Genomic DNA, 17256 nt, shown 5'->3' with positions numbered 1-17256 from the left:
ACCTCACAGGCTCATGTCTAAAAGTCCTCTCCATCCCAGGTAGCTCCAGATGGATACTTGCACAGCTCACTGAGTACCCAGCCCTCCTCTTTGGAGCCTCGCTGGCAACACGTCCAAAATTGAGCTCGTTATTCCCTGCTCCTTCACCATTAGTATTCCTGGCTCAATGAATGCCATTAATGTAGATTATTGAAAAGCCTTCTAGTAATTTCCTTTGTATTGATCTCTGCCTTCTCCAAATTCCCGGCCCCCTTGTTGCCTGAGTATATAGATCAGATCTATACTGAGATCTGATCAAGGCTGTTCTATCATAAAACCTATTCTAATTTCAACTAATAGTTATTGAGTAACTATTACTATACTATATTATAATTATTGCTATGTGTCTGCTCTAGTTTCTTATTCCTTCATTCATTCATTTAAGAAACACGTACCAGGCATCCTTCCACATGGCAAGTACTAGACGAGGAGTTCAGATTCAGGCCTGAATAAGACAGTCTCTGTCTCTCACCAGACAGTCTAGTAGAACAACATGAAATAAGAAGTTATATTAGAGTTACTAAACTCGTATATGTTTCCTGATCTCTCTTGATTGGCCCAACCCTGCAAGGAGCTATTTTGCAGATGAGTAAACTGAGGCTCAGGGTGGTTCATTTGCCCAAGGTCACAGAGCAAGTAACCAGTAGAATCTGATTTCAAAGCCAGACTCCCTGTGTCTGACAGCTTTCCATTACAACTTCCTTCCTCCAACAACTCCCCAGTACCTAGAGGTGTTCCAAACTCCAGAGCAGGTCCCCAAGGACCTTCAAGGCCCTTCCCAACCCATGCCCAGCCAGGAGTTCATACCCACCTCTAGCCACAAGACAGCTTCCCTCCCGGCAGCTGCGCAGAATTTGATTCACAATCCTAGCAGCTGCCCTGCCCTCTTGTGGTTTGTTTTTGCTGTTTTCTCTGCCTGTCAAAATCCCCCAAGTCCTCCTGTCTTCCTGATACATGTTCACCAATCATACCGGACACCCCCACCTTCCCCATGCTTTTTCAGAGGCAGCCTTTCCCAGATGTCCTCTCAGCGTTGAATCTTAAGAATTCCACTCTCCATCCTGAGAGCAGCATTTTACAGCATTAAGCCAGCTGTGCAGAGCCGAGAGCTCAATTTCTCCCCAGACGACTTCCTGTCATAAAAGGTAAGCGGCTACACACCACTTAGGATAGACTCACAGGAGATTCACTTTCTTGCAGGCTCCAGCCCACACAGCACTTCTGTTGCTTGGCTGCTAGGTAAACAGCTCTGATAGGGCCCTGATGCTTAAAAACACTGAATGCAAACCAAGAGGCACACTGACCAACAGGCACACGTCCTGAAGAGCTCATGCCACATCTGACTCAGGCACAGGGAGGCTGCCTTATGCTTGTCCTCCTTTGGTGGGACTAGAGAAACAAGAGATGTTTCTGGTCTACAGTCCCCATATCTCCACTGCCCCTTTCCAGACAAGACCAGTGAGCCAGGGCAGTGTGGTCACCAGGGTGAGACATGAACAGCCCTTGCATTACGACACATAGAAAGAGACCTGGCTGCCTTCTCAGAGACTCAGGACTGACCTGGTCCAGCCAGAGGCCCATCTCAGGCAGCCCCTGATTCCAGGGTAGCAGTAGGGAGTGGGACTGTGAGGATCGCAGGGAAATGTCTCCAATACTTAAGGGTTTCTCTAGAAATAAGTACTAGAGTTCTGTCTCTCCCCAGAACCAGGATCTCAGGTGCCTCCTGGGTGGGAAACCTTTCAGCTCTGCCTCATAAGAAACAAGCTCCATGGGTTGGCCTGAGCTGGTCAGATAGGCCTCAGGGCAGCTCCTATGAGAGGCGGCTGTCTAGTGGAGATGAATCACCGACAGCTTTGGCCAGCACCTCTGGCTTCTAGAGCGTGGAAGGAAATCTGTGGAAGGTGGAGTGGCTGTCTTAAATGTAGCCAGAGTGGAGCAGGACAGCTGGGAACTGGCTCCTGCCTTTGGCACATGTGGGTGGGCTGACAACAAATGAAATTAAATGGAATCATAGAATATATTCAATTAATCCAAAATAAGGCAGGGGAAAAAAAGGAACAAAGAACAGAAAGGAAAGACAGGAAAAAATAGAAAGATGATAGATTTAAAATCTAATTATATCAGTAATCACATTAAATGCAAATGATCTAAATAACCCAATTAAAGGGCAGAGATTATCCAGTTGGATTTTAAAATAAACAGGATCCAACTCTTTGCTGTCTACAGGAAATGATTTTAAAATATAAGGACACGGGCAGCCCTGGTGGCGCAGCGGTTTGGTGCTGCCTGCAGCCTGGGGTGTGATCCTGGAGACCCAGGATCGAGTCCCACATCGGGCTCCCTGCGTGGAGCCTGCTTCTCCCTCTGTCTGTGTCTCTGCCCCTCTCTCTCTGTGTCTATGAATAAATAAATAAAATCTTTAAAATAAAATAAAATAAAATATAAGGACACAAACAGCTTAAAAGTAAAAGGATGGATTAATAAATATCATGCTCATGGTCATCAGAAGAAAGCTGGAGTGGCTATATTAGTATCAAAGTAACTTTCAGAGCAAAGAATATTACCAGGGATAGGAAAGGTTATTTCATAATGATAAGAGGCCAATTAGTGAAGGAAATATAATAATCCTGAGTGTTTATGTACTGAATAACGGAGCTTCAAAATTCAGGAAGAGAGAACAGTCAGGAGAGAGAGGCTAATCCACACCTAGAGTTGGGCCTTTCAGCCCCTCCCCCTCAGAACGCATGGTGTGCCTCAACGACTGCTAGCCGCTCTTGTTATCAGTCACAATTCAATGGGATAAGCGTTTGTCTAGCATTTCTGAGGAGACCTAGTACCCAGACGCCCCCCCCCAAGGGCGCGCAGGTGTCCCTAGGTAGTGGGAGGTTAGGGAGAACGCGTGCGCAGTCACCCCCCTCGCCCGGCTTGCTTCTGGCTCCCCCGTGTGGTCGTTCTGGGGGCAGCAGGGGCAGCGCCCGGGGAGAGGCGAGCAGGGGAGGCAGCGCCGGGCAGGGAGCGCGGGGCCAGGCGCGCTGCTCTCCAGGGGGGCCTCGCGGGGAGAGGCAGGGGGAGTGGCAGCGGGGCCGAAGGCAGCAGCCGGCCACCTGCGGGCGCTGCGCCCTGGAGCTGGGCGGTGGACGGGGTCTTGGGCCTTCCGTACCCCGGCCCCGGAGGAGGGGACAGTCCTAAGTCTGGTCTCAAAAAGGGCCGGCGGACCGCGAAGTGGCCGTGCCGCGCGCCCGCGGGAATCGCGGAGAGCTGCTGCCGGAGCGGCCACGAAGGATTCCTGGGCTGGCCCAGCTTCGGGCTGTTCCGCGGTTGGGGGCCATGGGGGGCCCCCCGCGCCTCAGCAGGGATGACGCGATAAAAAAGTCCACTAGGGCCGGCGGAGGCCGCCTGGTGATGCCCGGGCCTTGGTCCGCGCCGCACACACCTTCCCTGCGCAGCCTCACCACGCGGGGCGCACCCCTGCTTCTCGCTTCTCAGCCCGGAAACCCAGGCCGGACACCCCGGGGCTTGCCCCAGGCCACACGTGTCAAGTCTGTGGCCTACACAACGTGGATCAGAACCCAGCTCTTCTACCACCTAGATGCTCTGTGTTTTCTTTAAGAAAACATTTTTTTTGCTTCTTAAAATCCTACCCTGTAAACACAGGAGAGCATCAGTCATTCAAACAGCACCGATGCAGGGATGCAGGGGCGCCTGGGCGGCTGCTTCGGCTCAGGGTGTGATCTCAGAGTCCCGGGGTCGAGTCCCGCCTCGGGATCCCCGCAGGGAGCGTGCGTCTCCCTCTGCCTGTGTCTCCTCTCGGTGTGTGTCTCTCATGAATAAATAAATAAAATCTTTAAAAAACAAAAAACAGCACCGATGCCAACAGCAAAACCTAGATGTTGTCTAACTCCTACCCCTCTTGACTCCTACCCTTCCCCAAGGTGAAATCTCTTCAGGGGTTTGCTGGGCGGCTCCCAAGCCCTCGCTCTGCTCTAACCCACCCCGGACACACATGTACAAAACACAGATTGGCCTGCCCTGCGTGTACCGTGGGGTGACTTGTTCGATTTCGCTTCCCACTACTCTCCACAGTACATACGGATCCAGCTCTCCTTTGGATGAGTGCCTGAGCCCCGACTCCCACGGCTGGGGTTCTCTCCCAGCTCCCCAGGCTCTCCGCTGCTCCCCACGTCCCTTAGGCAGTGCTGGACCCAGGGCCCTGGTAATCCAAGCGCGGGATGACCTAAGAGCCCAGCCTCTGAGCACAGCATTTCCCACTGACCACGCCTAAAGAATTTTAGAGCAGCGCCTGGCTCAGCACATAGGTGTGGAAGGAATCTGAGGCGGGACATCTGGGTGACTCAGTGGTTGAGCATCTGCCTTTAGCTCAGGGCGATCCTGGGGTTCTGGGATCGAGTCCCAAGTCGGGCTCCCTGCATGGAGCCTGCTTCTCTCTCTGCCTGTCTCTCTCTCTCTCTGTCTCTCATGAATAAATAAATAAATATTTTTAAAAAAGAATCTGAGGCAGTCCTAAGAAACACATTTTTTTTTTTTTTATTTCAGAGATTAAGTATTAGTTGAATATGTGTCAGGGGAAAAAAAAAACCCTCAGTACATCAAACCAGGGATTCGAGGGTTTTCCAAATTTCCTTTGACACACGTTTTATTTAAATTTAATAAAATGGATCTATTTAAAGAGAAATGTTAAGTAAATAGTAGCACAGGTGGAACCTGGGAATGGCCAGGCTCCCAAGTGTGGACAGGCCCCGAGGGAGGTTTGGGAACTGCTGAGGGAGGGGCCAGGCTGTGGGGCCAGGGGTGGGCTGGCTTCCCAGAGCCCTTCCTGGCTCCTGCTCCCAGCTCCAGGAGGGGCAGGGGCAGGGGGAAGGAGCCTGGGCTCCGAAGACAGAGTCTGTGTCCGGCTGTGAGTGATTTGCTGAGAAGGAAGAGTGCTTATGTTTTTTGCTTATCATCTGGACCTCGATGTACCCAGACAAGTGGCACCAAAGGCCGGAGAGGCAGAGCTGCTGGGCCTCCCCTGGGCTGCCAGGGATGATGAGAACCAAAGGTGGGGGGCCGAGAACTTCCATCCTTGGGGTCCGCTTCCTTGAAGGCAATGAAAGGCCTGGACCAAACTGGTAAAGTCGCACTCCATTGGGAGGCACTGGGGAGTCCCTGACAGGTTTGTTTTTTCAGCCGGGGAGCAACTTTAGGGCCACCTGAAGTCTAAAGATTTTATTTATTTATTCATGAGAGAGAGACAGAGAGAGAGAGACAGAGACACAGGCAGAGGGAGAAGCAGGCTCCCTGCAGGGAGCCCAATGTGGGATTTGAACCCAGGACCCCGGGATCATGGGATCACGGGATCACGACCAGAGCCCAAGGCAGACACTCAACCGCTGAGCCACCCAGGTGCCTCGAGGCCACCTGAAGTCTAAAGTCTTTGGAATATAAGCGCCCAACAAAGGAACAACAGCCATGCTGGCAACTTATTGTGGTCTTTGGCCAGGGCCAACGATGTTCTCTAGGAATCAGGCTTCAAATGAAGAAGGGATCTAGGGAGGAGAAACAAGGAGATTTGCTAGGTCAACAATGGGGGCCTAAGGAAAAAGTCGCCTATCACAGACCATAGAGCTCTCTGAGGAGAGACTGAAAAAGCACTGTTTTGTGGTGGAGAAAGCACAGCAGCTGCCTGTCGTCTGTTTCTCCACTTGGGGGAAACAGGCTCGACCCCCATGGCCTTGTGAGTTTGGGGGGGTGGGCTCTGCGTCCATCTCCACCCCCTCACACTCCTGCCCCCCTCCTCCCTCCATGCCTCCCTTGGGCATGGCAGACCCAGGAGACAGCCAGAACCTTGGCATCACGGCTTTTAAAAGGCGGAGGCCCAAAACTTATCTAGGGGATGATCTCAACCATGTTTTTGAAAAGTGTATGAATGTATGGGAAGAAAATATAAAAATGTTAACTAACTGGTCTCCTCTGGATGGTGGAAAATGAGGGATTTTCTTTTCCTTAAAGAGTCGAAAGGAGAAATGACACCACATCGTCTGAGCAGCCAGATGTGCACCCCCCCCCAAACTGGCTGAGCAACAACAGACCCCCCCTCCCTCCGCTGAAGATGGCAGTGGCCTGTGAAGCTAGCTCAGCCCAGGTGACCACGTCAAGGTGAAGGAAAGCTGCATCCTGGTATTTCACTGAAAATCTGGTCAAGGCGGAAACCAACACAGACAAGCTTTATAGAGAAGGGGAGTGAGCCTGGAGCAGGGCCCAGGCTTTATTGATCGAAGGCTGGGCCCTGCCCTCGTGCTGAAGCACGCAGTCAGGCCTGTCCAAGGCAAACATGACAGCCTGACCTGGCCCCAGGAGCGAGCCCCAGGCCGGGCTGTGTGTAGCTGGGGCCGTTCAGCACCCGTGTGGGACTCTGGGGTCCTTCTATGGGGTTCTTTATGGCTCATTCTATAGATCAGTGATGGATCTCCTGTAGACAAAGCTTTGATTCAGCTTGCCAGAGGGTTCTGAGGCTAACTCCTCTTCCCAACAGAGGAAAAGAGGCCACTATGCTTCCAAATACTCAGACGCAGAAGCCCCTGTCTGCTGAGACAAGGTACACAGCCAACTCCAGGGCCAGCCCTGGGGCCTTCTGCCCACACTTGGGGCCTGGCTAACCGGCCCCAGGGCCAGGTTTCCCAACCTCCGCACTGTTGGCATTTGGCGCCTGATAAGTCTTTGTTGTGGGGGCCTGTCCTGTATGATGAAGGGTGTTCAGCAGCAGCTGTGGCCTCTCCTGCTAAATGCCAGTAGCATCACTTCAGACAACCAAAAATGTCTCCAGAAACTGCCTTTTTTAAGGAAATATATATATGTGTACTATGGAACCTCCCTCCTCCCTCTTTTTTTTTTTTTAAGATTTTATTTATTTATTCATGAGAGACACAGAGAAAGAGGCAAAGACATGGGCAGATGGAGAAGCAGGCTCCCTACAGGGAGCCCGATGAGGGACTCTATCCCAGGACCCCGGGATCATGCCCTGAGCTGAAGGCAGCCGCTCAACCACTGAGTCCCCCAGGTGCCCCACCTCCTCCGTCTTATAAGGAAGATCTTTAGCAAAATTGTGCATCATTCACCGGGGTTTGGGTAGTCAGATCTGTCTCCCTTTCCTCCTCACCTGTCATGGGGCAAGGCCCTCCCAAGAGGCCTGGTTACGCTCAGGCTACACTATAAACAGGTACTATTCCAAAGTGTATGGAGGATGCACAGAATTTCTTAAATATGTATCTTAGAATCGATTCAATCTCATTCTTATAAAATCATACATCATATTTACTTTCTGACAATGCTTTCCTAGTGGGAGAAAAAGGCTGATAACACCCATAGGCAGATTAAGTGACTACATTGTTGATCATGCGCATCATGGCCAGAAGATGCCTACAGAGGGCTAGTCTGGGAAGTTGTGGCTGACTTGGGATTTCCCAGGGCCACTGGTATTCTCTTCAGGAAATAACCAGTCAGGCAGCACCTATACTGTCTCTCAGAGTACTCTGGGTTTTTTCCTCATAAATATGGTGTTTATTTGTTTAAAATCTCACCCCTCCCCCCCACTCTACTGCAAGCACAGGAAGGGCAGAGGCCAGGTCTGTTCCCTTCATCACTAAGTCCTTGGCATTCCTGGGCCTAGCACATGGTCAACATTCAAAACATATTTGTTAAATGAAGAAATGAATGATGTCTGGGAACACTCCTTACTTCCTTGACCAGTCAGTAACTGAGGACTCGTACATTGAGGATCAGATTGAATGACACCTCCTCTGGGAAGTCCTCCCTGATTTCTCCCAACAGAACCAATTGCCTCGCATACTCAAAACACTTGATTCATATTTTCACTGCAACATGCATCATGGTAATATACTATTTGGTTGCATCCTGCCTCCCCTGATGGAATGTAAGCTCTGTGTGGATAAGAGCGGTGATGTATTGTTTGTTAGCCCCACTTTCACTAGTGTTTGGTACACAGTGAATATTCAGTAAATGCTTGTTCAAGGCAAGAATCAAAAAACGTTCTCCTGTCTCCATTCCAAATCCCAGACATCAAAGTTTGGACACATCCTGGTTCAAGTGTCTTGGCAAAACCCAGAACCAAAAGCCACTTTGAGCATCAGTTTCCTGGTTCTTTAACATGAGGAAAGAATCTCTGCCTGGCCCTTCTCAAGTTGAATCCAGGCTGGCTGCCTGATTGGCAGTCACGACGATATGCTTGAGGAGCCTCGGCCTCAACATTCCCACTCCCCAGGGCTATGAGGCTCCGAAGGACCTTCTGGGAGGCTCCTTCTGGAGCCTCCTCTCCTTCCTGCCCTCCTAGACCCACACCTCTGGTTTGGAACCCAGACCCTGTGCTTGGAGAGCCCTAAAGAGCACCTCTGAATTTCTATTCCATCCTCCCAATCCCTCGGAAAGGGGTGCATCTGGCCAGCAGGGGACCCCAACATCCAGCATGCATGGAGTAGTCCTGCCCCCTCCTGCCCACCGGAGCTCCGGGGCAGAGTGCAGCCTGGGATACCAGCAGAAGCTGATCCCAGCCTGGTCCTGGGACGTTGCTGCCTACCTGGCTGGAGATGGGAGCGAGGGTGCTTTCTGGAGAAGGTCTGTCCCGGGATGGGCCTTCCTGCCGGCTGCAGTCCAGCTGGATCAGGTTGCGGCACTCCGGGTGGCAGGTGAATTTACAGTCTGGAGGGAAAGAACCACCAGAGGATTAGGAGTCAGGCAGGATTCTCTCCCCTTCCACCCAGGGAAATAGCCCGGGAGACTGCATTTAGCTCAGGAAGGAAGAATGTGCAGGAGGGAAGTGGAAGGGGGAAGAACGCCTCAGGGCCACCAGGGCTGGTGAGAGTTAATGTGTGTTTTACACGTGTGCAAGCTGTGTTCACCTCCATTATTTTCTGGGACCTTGCAATCATTATTATTGCTACCTTACAGACAGGAAATTGGGGTCTAGGGACCTTAGTGATTTTCTCAAGGTCAGATAATCTGACTTCAGGCTGGTGCTCTTTCTGCTAATTTAATCACCAGGGGTCACGGATCCCTGGAGAAAGACAACTTTCCTGGGCCTCATTCCGCCAACCTGTAAAACACAGGTATTAGCTTCCCCACCTGGTGCATAAGGAAGTTTATGGTTCTAGGGGAGAACAGGCCTTAAGGAATCAAAAGTGCCTCCAGGGACAGAGGCAATATCACCAACAGGAAGGGCTGCTATCTGTCTTTGACCCTACCCCGACTGGAAATGTGGAGGTGACTTCTCTACTCCAGCCAAAAGGGCCTCTAGACAACATCCCAAATCAGGTGCTCCAGGGAGAGCATACATTTCATAGATAATGTTCACTTCCATGGAAGCAGGACTTCATCTCCAGATCTGAAAAGAGCCTTGGGAACTACTTTTTAGAGGTGGGGAAACTGAGGCTCAGAGGGGGTAAAGGGAGTTTCCCCAATGACACATAGCTTAGCAACAGAGCCAGTGCTGCTCACGGCTGCCAGCTTCTTCGGGAGGTCTCTCTGGAGCCTCTTTGGCAAGAGGCAGTGAAGCTTGGCCAGGCAAGGGAGAGAGAGTACCGGGGAGGATGGGAGTGAAGCAAAGGTTGGCAGCAAAAGAAATCCATGCAGGTCCACCAGCAGGTAAAATGCTCAGATCTGTGCTGGTTTCGGTGGGGTTCCCACAGGGAGCTGCTGGGCCAGCTGGGGTCACTGCCCTGGAGCTGCCACAGCTTGGCCAGAAGACCCAGCCCAGGAGGGTGTGCAGTCTCCCTTGGGAAGACTGACTTCCTGAGTGTGGTACTTGTGGGGATGGGCTGGTGTGGGCAAGGCTGTAGCAGGGGACATGACAGCCTGTGCTTGTTTGGATAATCTGGGGACTAGGGGACCACTTCTGGCTGACAAGGGCTCAGGCTCCTGTCTTTGCCTTCCTTGGTAACAAGCTCCAAAAACCCATCTGGACTCTTCTCTTTAGTTTTTTTTTTTTTTAAGATTTTATTTATTTATTAATGAGAGACACACAGAGAGAGGCAGAGACATAGGCAGAAGGAAAAGCAGGCTCCATGCAGGGAGCCCGATGTGGGACTCGAGCCTGGGACCAGGATCACGCCCTGGGCCAAAGGCAGACGCTCAACCACTGAGCCACCCAGGCGTCCCTGGACTCTACCGAAAGCTGCTGTAGCGCACTGCGTCTTGGGCCAGGGCCGGGCCTCCTCTTCTCCCGCTCCTCCGCTAGGGAGTTTTGGAGTGAAACCTCCACTCCCTGCAGTTGCCCTCCTCCTTTACGCCCCCAAGGAGGAGCACCACTGTTGTCTGCAGGGGAGCACTTTCACAAATGCAGGGACACACAGAGATCCCAGAACCCCGCAAGCCTCTGACTCAGTGGGCTGAAGCTCTGGGCTACCCTTCAGGGATGGAATTTAGAAGCTCTCTGGCTTACCACCCTCATGCCCGAAGGCCACCATTGTCCCCTCCGGCAGACCCCACCCTTGCCTAGGCCTTCCTAACTCTCCCCCACAGAAGCCGCCCCCGCACCTGGAGACAGAATGGTGAAGCCATGGTCTGAGGCTTGTACTCCATCCCTGCCAAGCGCCCACATGCCCTCCTGCCCCTGCCAGTAGGAGATCTCTGCCCGGCCTCACTCCCAGCGGGGTGAACCATGCAGGGGGATGTGCAGGCCAAGCCTCCCTTGCCCACAGTGCCCGGAAATGCCAGGGCTTAGATAAGGCAGCACCGAGGCCGGAGCCACACAGAGAAGTTTTGTTCTGGGCCCCGCTCCGGGGACACACCTGTGCAGGTTCTGGCCGCGCTCTGAGCCATGAAGAATGTTCCAGGGATGCCAAGAAGTGCAAACAAGGCAGGGAGGCAAGGGCTAGAAGCTCTCCTAGCTCACAGCAAGAGCTGCCACCAACTCACAAGTGGGAAAGCGTCTCAAGATGGGAGGAGTCTTCCAGTCTCTTCTTTGAACTCCTGGCTCTGTATGTCCACATGTGCCTCCGATTCTCTCATATTCTGTCCCTCTGCTGTCTCGGTCTCTGTCTGTCTCTCTCTGTCTCACACACACACACACACACACACACGCACGCACGCGTGCCCCCTGAAAACAGCACCAAAAACCTCTGAGACATGGGGTTTTTTTTTTTGTTTTTGTTTTGTTTTGTTTTTTGTTTTTACAGTCCCAGTGCTGAGCTAGACAGAGCCAGGGAACAGAAGACTCCAGGAAGAGTATTTGGGGATTTTTATAAAAAGCATATTTGAGCACCAACGACTGTTCCATCAGACGGTGTAATCACAGACTGTAGCAAAACCACTGAAGCACATCTTGATGCTTCCAGGCCCTGGAAACACTATGGCCAGGCCAGCAGAGATGAGGTCAGAGCCCCCATGGCCTTCTCCAAACACGGAAGCAAGCCCCGCCACCACAGCGAGCGGCCCGCAGGCCTGTTCTTGCGGAGACACGCACGAGACTCCCGAGGCAGGGCCGCGTTGCCAGACCCGGTGCTTGACCCCCCGCAGCCCTCCTTCCCTCGTCACAGCTCATCGTGAGGTGCTGCCAAGCCAACTCCTTGGTATCCACGGCCCTCCACGGCCTCCAGCTGGTGCTCAATCTGGACACAGAAAGGGTGGGGGCCCCTAGGAGGCTCAGGGCCACACAGGCCCCCCGGGGAACGGCCCAGCCTTCCCAGAACAGCTGGCACCACGATCTTTGGCGACAACTCCAATGCCTTGCACGCAGACCTCCACGCCCGAGGGAGAGGAGGAACAAGACAGGCCCTCTGGGAAGGCCTGCTGCCTGGGCAGAGGGATCCGCACGTGAAGACGACTAACAAGTGAGCAGCACGGAGCAGGGCCTGACTGCCCAACGGTTCCAGGGAGCCTGTTCAGGGGACAGAGACCCCTGCCAGCCACAGCAGCCAGGGAATTTTTCTTGGTGAGGGAGGCTCTAGGGAGCTTGAAAAATGGACCAGATTCCAGGCGATTCCATTCCCACATCGCAGGGGCCAAGAGAGGGCAGGGCGCTCTGCCGTCACAAAATAGGATGAGGATCTCCCCAACAAGAGGCAGCAAAGTTCAGGGAGCAGCGCTCCTAGGTTCTAATCGGAGTATCTTTGGGACAACTGGCATGTCTTGACCTTAGTACTGTCATCTATAAAATAGAATTATTATCCCTTCCGGTCTCCACCCTTCCCTTCCAGCTTTAACCTTGGCCCCATTCCCAGGGGATGCATGGACAAAAATAAATGTGCCTCCAGGTCCTGCAAGAGGGACCTGTGGAAATAGAGGGGCCAACCGTAAAGAGAAGTGATGGAGACAAATCATAAGAGGGGTCCTTCTCCAAGGGGGACCCCTGTGCCAGGATGGAGACGGGGCTGCTGGGACCACCCTCAGCACCCAGACTGCTCTAGTTTCCCAGCTGCTGTAACAAAGCACCATGAACCAGTGGCTTAACACAGAGATTTATATGGGTTTGGAAGGCTGCAAGTCTGATAAGGAAACTTCAGGCCCTTTCACCCCAGAGCTGCCTGCAAGACCCTGAGATGACACGGAGCTCTCTACTGAACTCCCTCTGAGGCCAAGGCACGGGGCGAGGGCGGAGGCTGGCACCCAGGATACACAGCCTGGTCTGCAGCGAGCCCACAGTCCTTCCTCGCAGTCACTCTAGGGTCAGTGAAGAGCACCTTCTCACCCTGCTTGGCCAAGCCACCTCTGAGGCCCAAGGGGGAATCTAGGAGCCCCATGCCCATTATCTGGGCACCCCACACCTTCTTGGAGAAGGTAAACCTCAGAACAAACCTTTCTACTTCCCCCTTTTGCCCCCAGGGACAGGCCTGTACTGAGGTGTAATGGCAAGAGAACGAACGTTGTGGTAGGCCTTCAATCACACTCAACCAGGTCCATGGCCTTGGGTAAGTTATTGAACTTCTCTGAGCATTAATCCCCTCGACACCACAAGGGGAATGAGCCAGCTCACAGGGCTACCATGAGGATTCAGTGGGGTTCCTGATGCAGAGCACCGCACAGGGGACCCCCGGTGACCGCCCCCCTGCCCCCAGCACTGCACTGACAGCCAGAGTTTGCCCCACTCAGCTCCCGGTGGCTGATCTGCAGTCTCACCAGCCTTCTTCCTCCAGCCAGTCATCTCAAAGCAACACACAAGTGGCTTTTTTTTTTTTTTTTAAAGAAAGTTTATTCAACTGAGTGAAGTGACAACTTATGTCTCAGAAGAGGAGATAAATAGAGAGAGAGAGAGAGGCAGAGACATAGGCAGAGAGAGAAGCAGGCTCCGTGCCGGGAGCCCGACGTGGGACTCGATCCCAGGACTCCAGGATCGTGCCCTGGACCAAAGGCAGGTGCTAAACCACTGAGCCACCCAGGGATCCCCCAAGTGGCTTTTTGATTTTAAAATAATTTTGTTCTGAGACAGTACTAACAAAACAACAAACAAAACAAAAAAGGGCACTGGAAAAATACAGTGTTAACCTAAGTTTTTAAAAAGCAGAAGTAAAGGCTGGCCTGGTCATCCAGCGCAAGTCCATGAGGACAGTCCTCAGTACCAGGGGTCCCTTCTCAGACCTTCGCGGGACCCTCCAAAGGTCCCCCGTTCTTGCACCGGGAGTCACTGCACACAAGCCTCTCAGCTGGACCAGCTGTGGCTGCTCAGAGACCACCCAGGTCGCCTCCAAAACCACTGTACCCACCCATCCTGCTCCACCACCTGCAGCCCCACCGCACCATCACCCCGCAGCCTCAAGCCTGCCTGCTCCCCCAGCCAGGAGCGCCCCTCTCCATGTCACCCCCAAACTTCCCCTCAGACCCTCTTCCAAAGGACCCATGGGTTAATGGACTCTCTGTGACACTGCTCCCCCAAGTCCCAAGCCCTGCTCTGGGCCCCACTCAGTGCTCGAGAGGACCAGGCACTATTAAACATTCAGAGGGGGTCTGGTATGAACTGGATGAAGGACCAGAGTAAGGAGTGGTATTTTTGGCAATTTGTGGCAATTTCCGGCCTTTGGCCGGAGTGTGAGCGGGATCTGATCGCAGGCTAGTGCTCTCTGTGCCTCAGCTCCCTCTCTGTCATATGGAGGTGATAGCAGTATCTGCCTGGCAGCCTTGCCATGAGAACTGAATGAGATCCTTACGTAAATAGGAACACAAGATCTGATACAAAGAGTTCAACATACTGGGATCCCTGGGTGGTGCAGCGGTTTGGCGCCTGCCTTTGGCCCAGGGCGCGATCTTGGAGACCCGGGATCGAATCCCACATTGGGCTCCCGGTGCATGGAGCCTGCTTCTCCCTCTGCCTATGTCTCTGCCTCTCTCTCTGTATGACTATCATAAATAAATAATAAAAAAAATTTTTTAAAAAGAGTTCAACATATATTAACTATTCTTATTACCTGGCCAAAATCCAAGGTGGATCTTACCAGTGGCCACAGCATCAGGCATCCTCATTCCAGAAGCTTGTTTATGCAGATCCTATTCGTGCCCACTGACTTTCCTCCAAGATCTGACGCAAAAGGTCCTGATGCACCCTCAGACCTCTGCGGAACCCCTATGCTCCAGCAAGGGAGGCCTCATGGCTCAGCTCCCTGTGTACATGAGGCACCAGGTGGACATGGAGCCTGGTAACCGGCCACCCTTCCCTACCTCAGAGAAGCGCCTCTGTCCTCCCCTAAATGTCCCCATTCCTTTCCTTCCTACCCACACCCCTCTACTATTCGAACTTCTAAAATCTTGCTCAGGTTTCAGAAACTGTTAACTGAGCTGATACTGTTCCATACCAAAGAAGTTGTGGGTAAACGAGAAGGTTCTTACCTAATCAACAATACAAATTTCCTACTGTAATTCATCCTGAGTGTATATTTATTTGTATCTAAATATCTCTTCACTAAAATGTTCATCACATGGTTGTTTATAACCACAAATTGCCAAAAATACCCCGTATCCACCTACTGGGGGCCAGTTACAGATATGATATTTTTAAAAATAAATACTACTTAGCCATTAAATAATCATGATGTAGATGGACCTTGGTCAACCTAGAAAAATGTCCACAAACGTATCATTGACAAAATAAGTTTTTTTTCTATGGTCCTCATTATATCAAAATATGCACATGCCTATATACACACTGGTCCCAGAGAGCTACCTGGAAGTGGCGTGCTCACACTGAGAAATGGAATTTCAGGGGGTTTTCCTTTCTGCACAGTTGCTAAGTTTTTATAATGAATGTTCTTGGCCAGTGGGAAAAATGCCACAAAAAAGGAACAAAGAAAAATCACATACCCACACTGCAATGGCAGCAGGTGCCATTATATGCCTCCTACAACATGCCTGACAATCTATATATGTCATTTCACAAAATCAATACTATGCCTGTATGACACGTTGCTATCCCTATTTTTAAAAATATAGTTCATTTTTTAGAGCAGTTTTAGGTGTGAAGCAAAACTGAGCACAAGTACACAGAGACTGTCCGTGCACTTCCTGCCACCCCCTCGCCAAAACCCCTCATGGGATGGGTTGCTCCCAGCAGAGTGGCACGTTTGCCCTAAGTGATGAGCCTACACTGCACATAGTTATCCAGAGCCCTGGTTCACCTAGGGCTCAGCGTTGGGGGTGCACACTCTATGAGTTTGGGCAAGTGTGTAATAATAGGGAATTCACATTTATAGTACCATACAGAGGAGTTTCATCGCCCTAAACATCCCCTGTGCTCTGCCGATCCATCCCTCCCACCCTCTCCCCACTGGTAACCGCTGATTTTTTTTTACTGCTTCTGTAGTTCTGCCTTTTCCAGAAGGTCACATAGTTGGAACCATACAGTATGTAGCCTTTTGGGATCGGCTTCCTTCACTTAGCAACGTGCATTTAAAGCTGCTGTGTCTTTTCATGGCTGGATAGTGCATGTGGTCCTAACATTGCACCGTGTGCATGGACCAAGCTCCTCTGTCCGTTCACCTACTGAAGGACGTCTTGTTGGCTCCCAGGCTTTGGAAGTTATGAGCAAGGCTGCTAGAAACATCCACCTGTGGGTTTTTGTGTGGATGTAGTTCTCTCGCTCCTTTGGTCTACCCCAAATTTAGGGATGAGGATGTAAAGACTTAGAGGGGTGAAAAGACTTGCTGAGAGCCTCACAGCTCAATAGCAGCAGAGCTGGTGTGAAGATCCACCACATTTGGCTGCTGTCCGCAGGGAAACCATTCCTCAGAGCCGTCCTCTTCGCGGGGTCCCAGGTCCCCTGCCTTGCCCTACTTGAGGCCAGGGCAGGCTTCGTCAGAGCTGGGGAGGTGATCCAAGCCCAGAAGATAGCGTGAGTCAAAGGGATTTGAGCAGTGAGTGCCTCCTCCATCCTCCACCCCAGCAGGTAATGGCCATAGCATTCCCCCGCCCCCCCCCCCAGCTCTCCACCTGGTCCTGGGAAGAGTCAGTTCACAGCTCCGGCCCCCGCCCAGCCGAGCCACCCTGCCTGGGAGCTCAGGAACCCCTCTCCAAACACGGCCCCTTTATCTCCAGGATGCCACATCCGGGAGACGCTGAACTACGTGGGCAATAGCTAGCGGTTCTTGCGCTGAGATCCCAGGGTAGCCTTTCCAGAGAGGCTGGCTCATCAGCCACGGTCAAGCTCCACAAGCAGTGAGCTCTCGGCCTCCCCCACGCAAAGAGGCCTGGCCTCTGTACCTCTGCTGTTCTCTGTGACACCACAGCAGAGCCAACAGCCTCATCACGTGGAGAGAGAGCACGGCAGGAAAGCAAGCAGGATGAACACGGGGCTTCCAGAACCAGCTGCCTCACAGAGGCACCAAAATGCCCCCCATTCATCAGCAGTAAATCAGAAATCCTTAGACCATGAGGTGCCCTGAACTGCACTGCTTGCTGCGCATGACAGAGGTCTTTGAGAAGTGCAGGGGACGGAGCACTGAATCAGGAGCTGGGAAATGGACAGAATCTGGCCTCCAGAGTCACATGGATCAGAGTAGGAGCCCAAGTTCACCTCTAATTGAGTATAAGATGCCTGGACAATTTACCTAACCTCAGTAACATAGAATTTATTTAGCCTCAATGTCTTCACCTGCAAAATGGAAGTAGTAATATCTCCCTTGCCAGCAGATTCGTTGCCAAAATGAAAGAGATTGCATGGAAAGCATCCAACACTGCCTGGCACATAGTAGGTGCTCAATAAATGGCAGGTGTCATCTTTAACAC

The 17256-nt window shown here is 52.1% G+C and overlaps 1 protein-coding gene across 1 annotated transcript in view; it reads right to left on the bottom strand.

The window, feature by feature from the left end:
* Positions 1-17256, bottom strand: part of RASSF5 (Ras association domain family member 5) — a 65794-nt gene that overhangs the window by 31826 nt on the left and 16712 nt on the right. The window contains exon 2 of the mRNA XM_072759464.1: positions 8630-8751. Coding sequence (XP_072615565.1) covers positions 8630-8751 — 122 coding nt within the window. The remainder of the gene's footprint in view (positions 1-8629; positions 8752-17256) is intronic.

This window comes from Vulpes vulpes, chromosome 5 (assembly GCF_048418805.1).
Source record: "Vulpes vulpes isolate BD-2025 chromosome 5, VulVul3, whole genome shotgun sequence".
In the NCBI taxonomy this organism is placed as follows: Eukaryota; Metazoa; Chordata; class Mammalia; order Carnivora; family Canidae; genus Vulpes; species Vulpes vulpes.
Note: the sequence above shows the minus strand (reverse complement) of the source record. Positions and strands in the feature narration are given on the sequence as shown.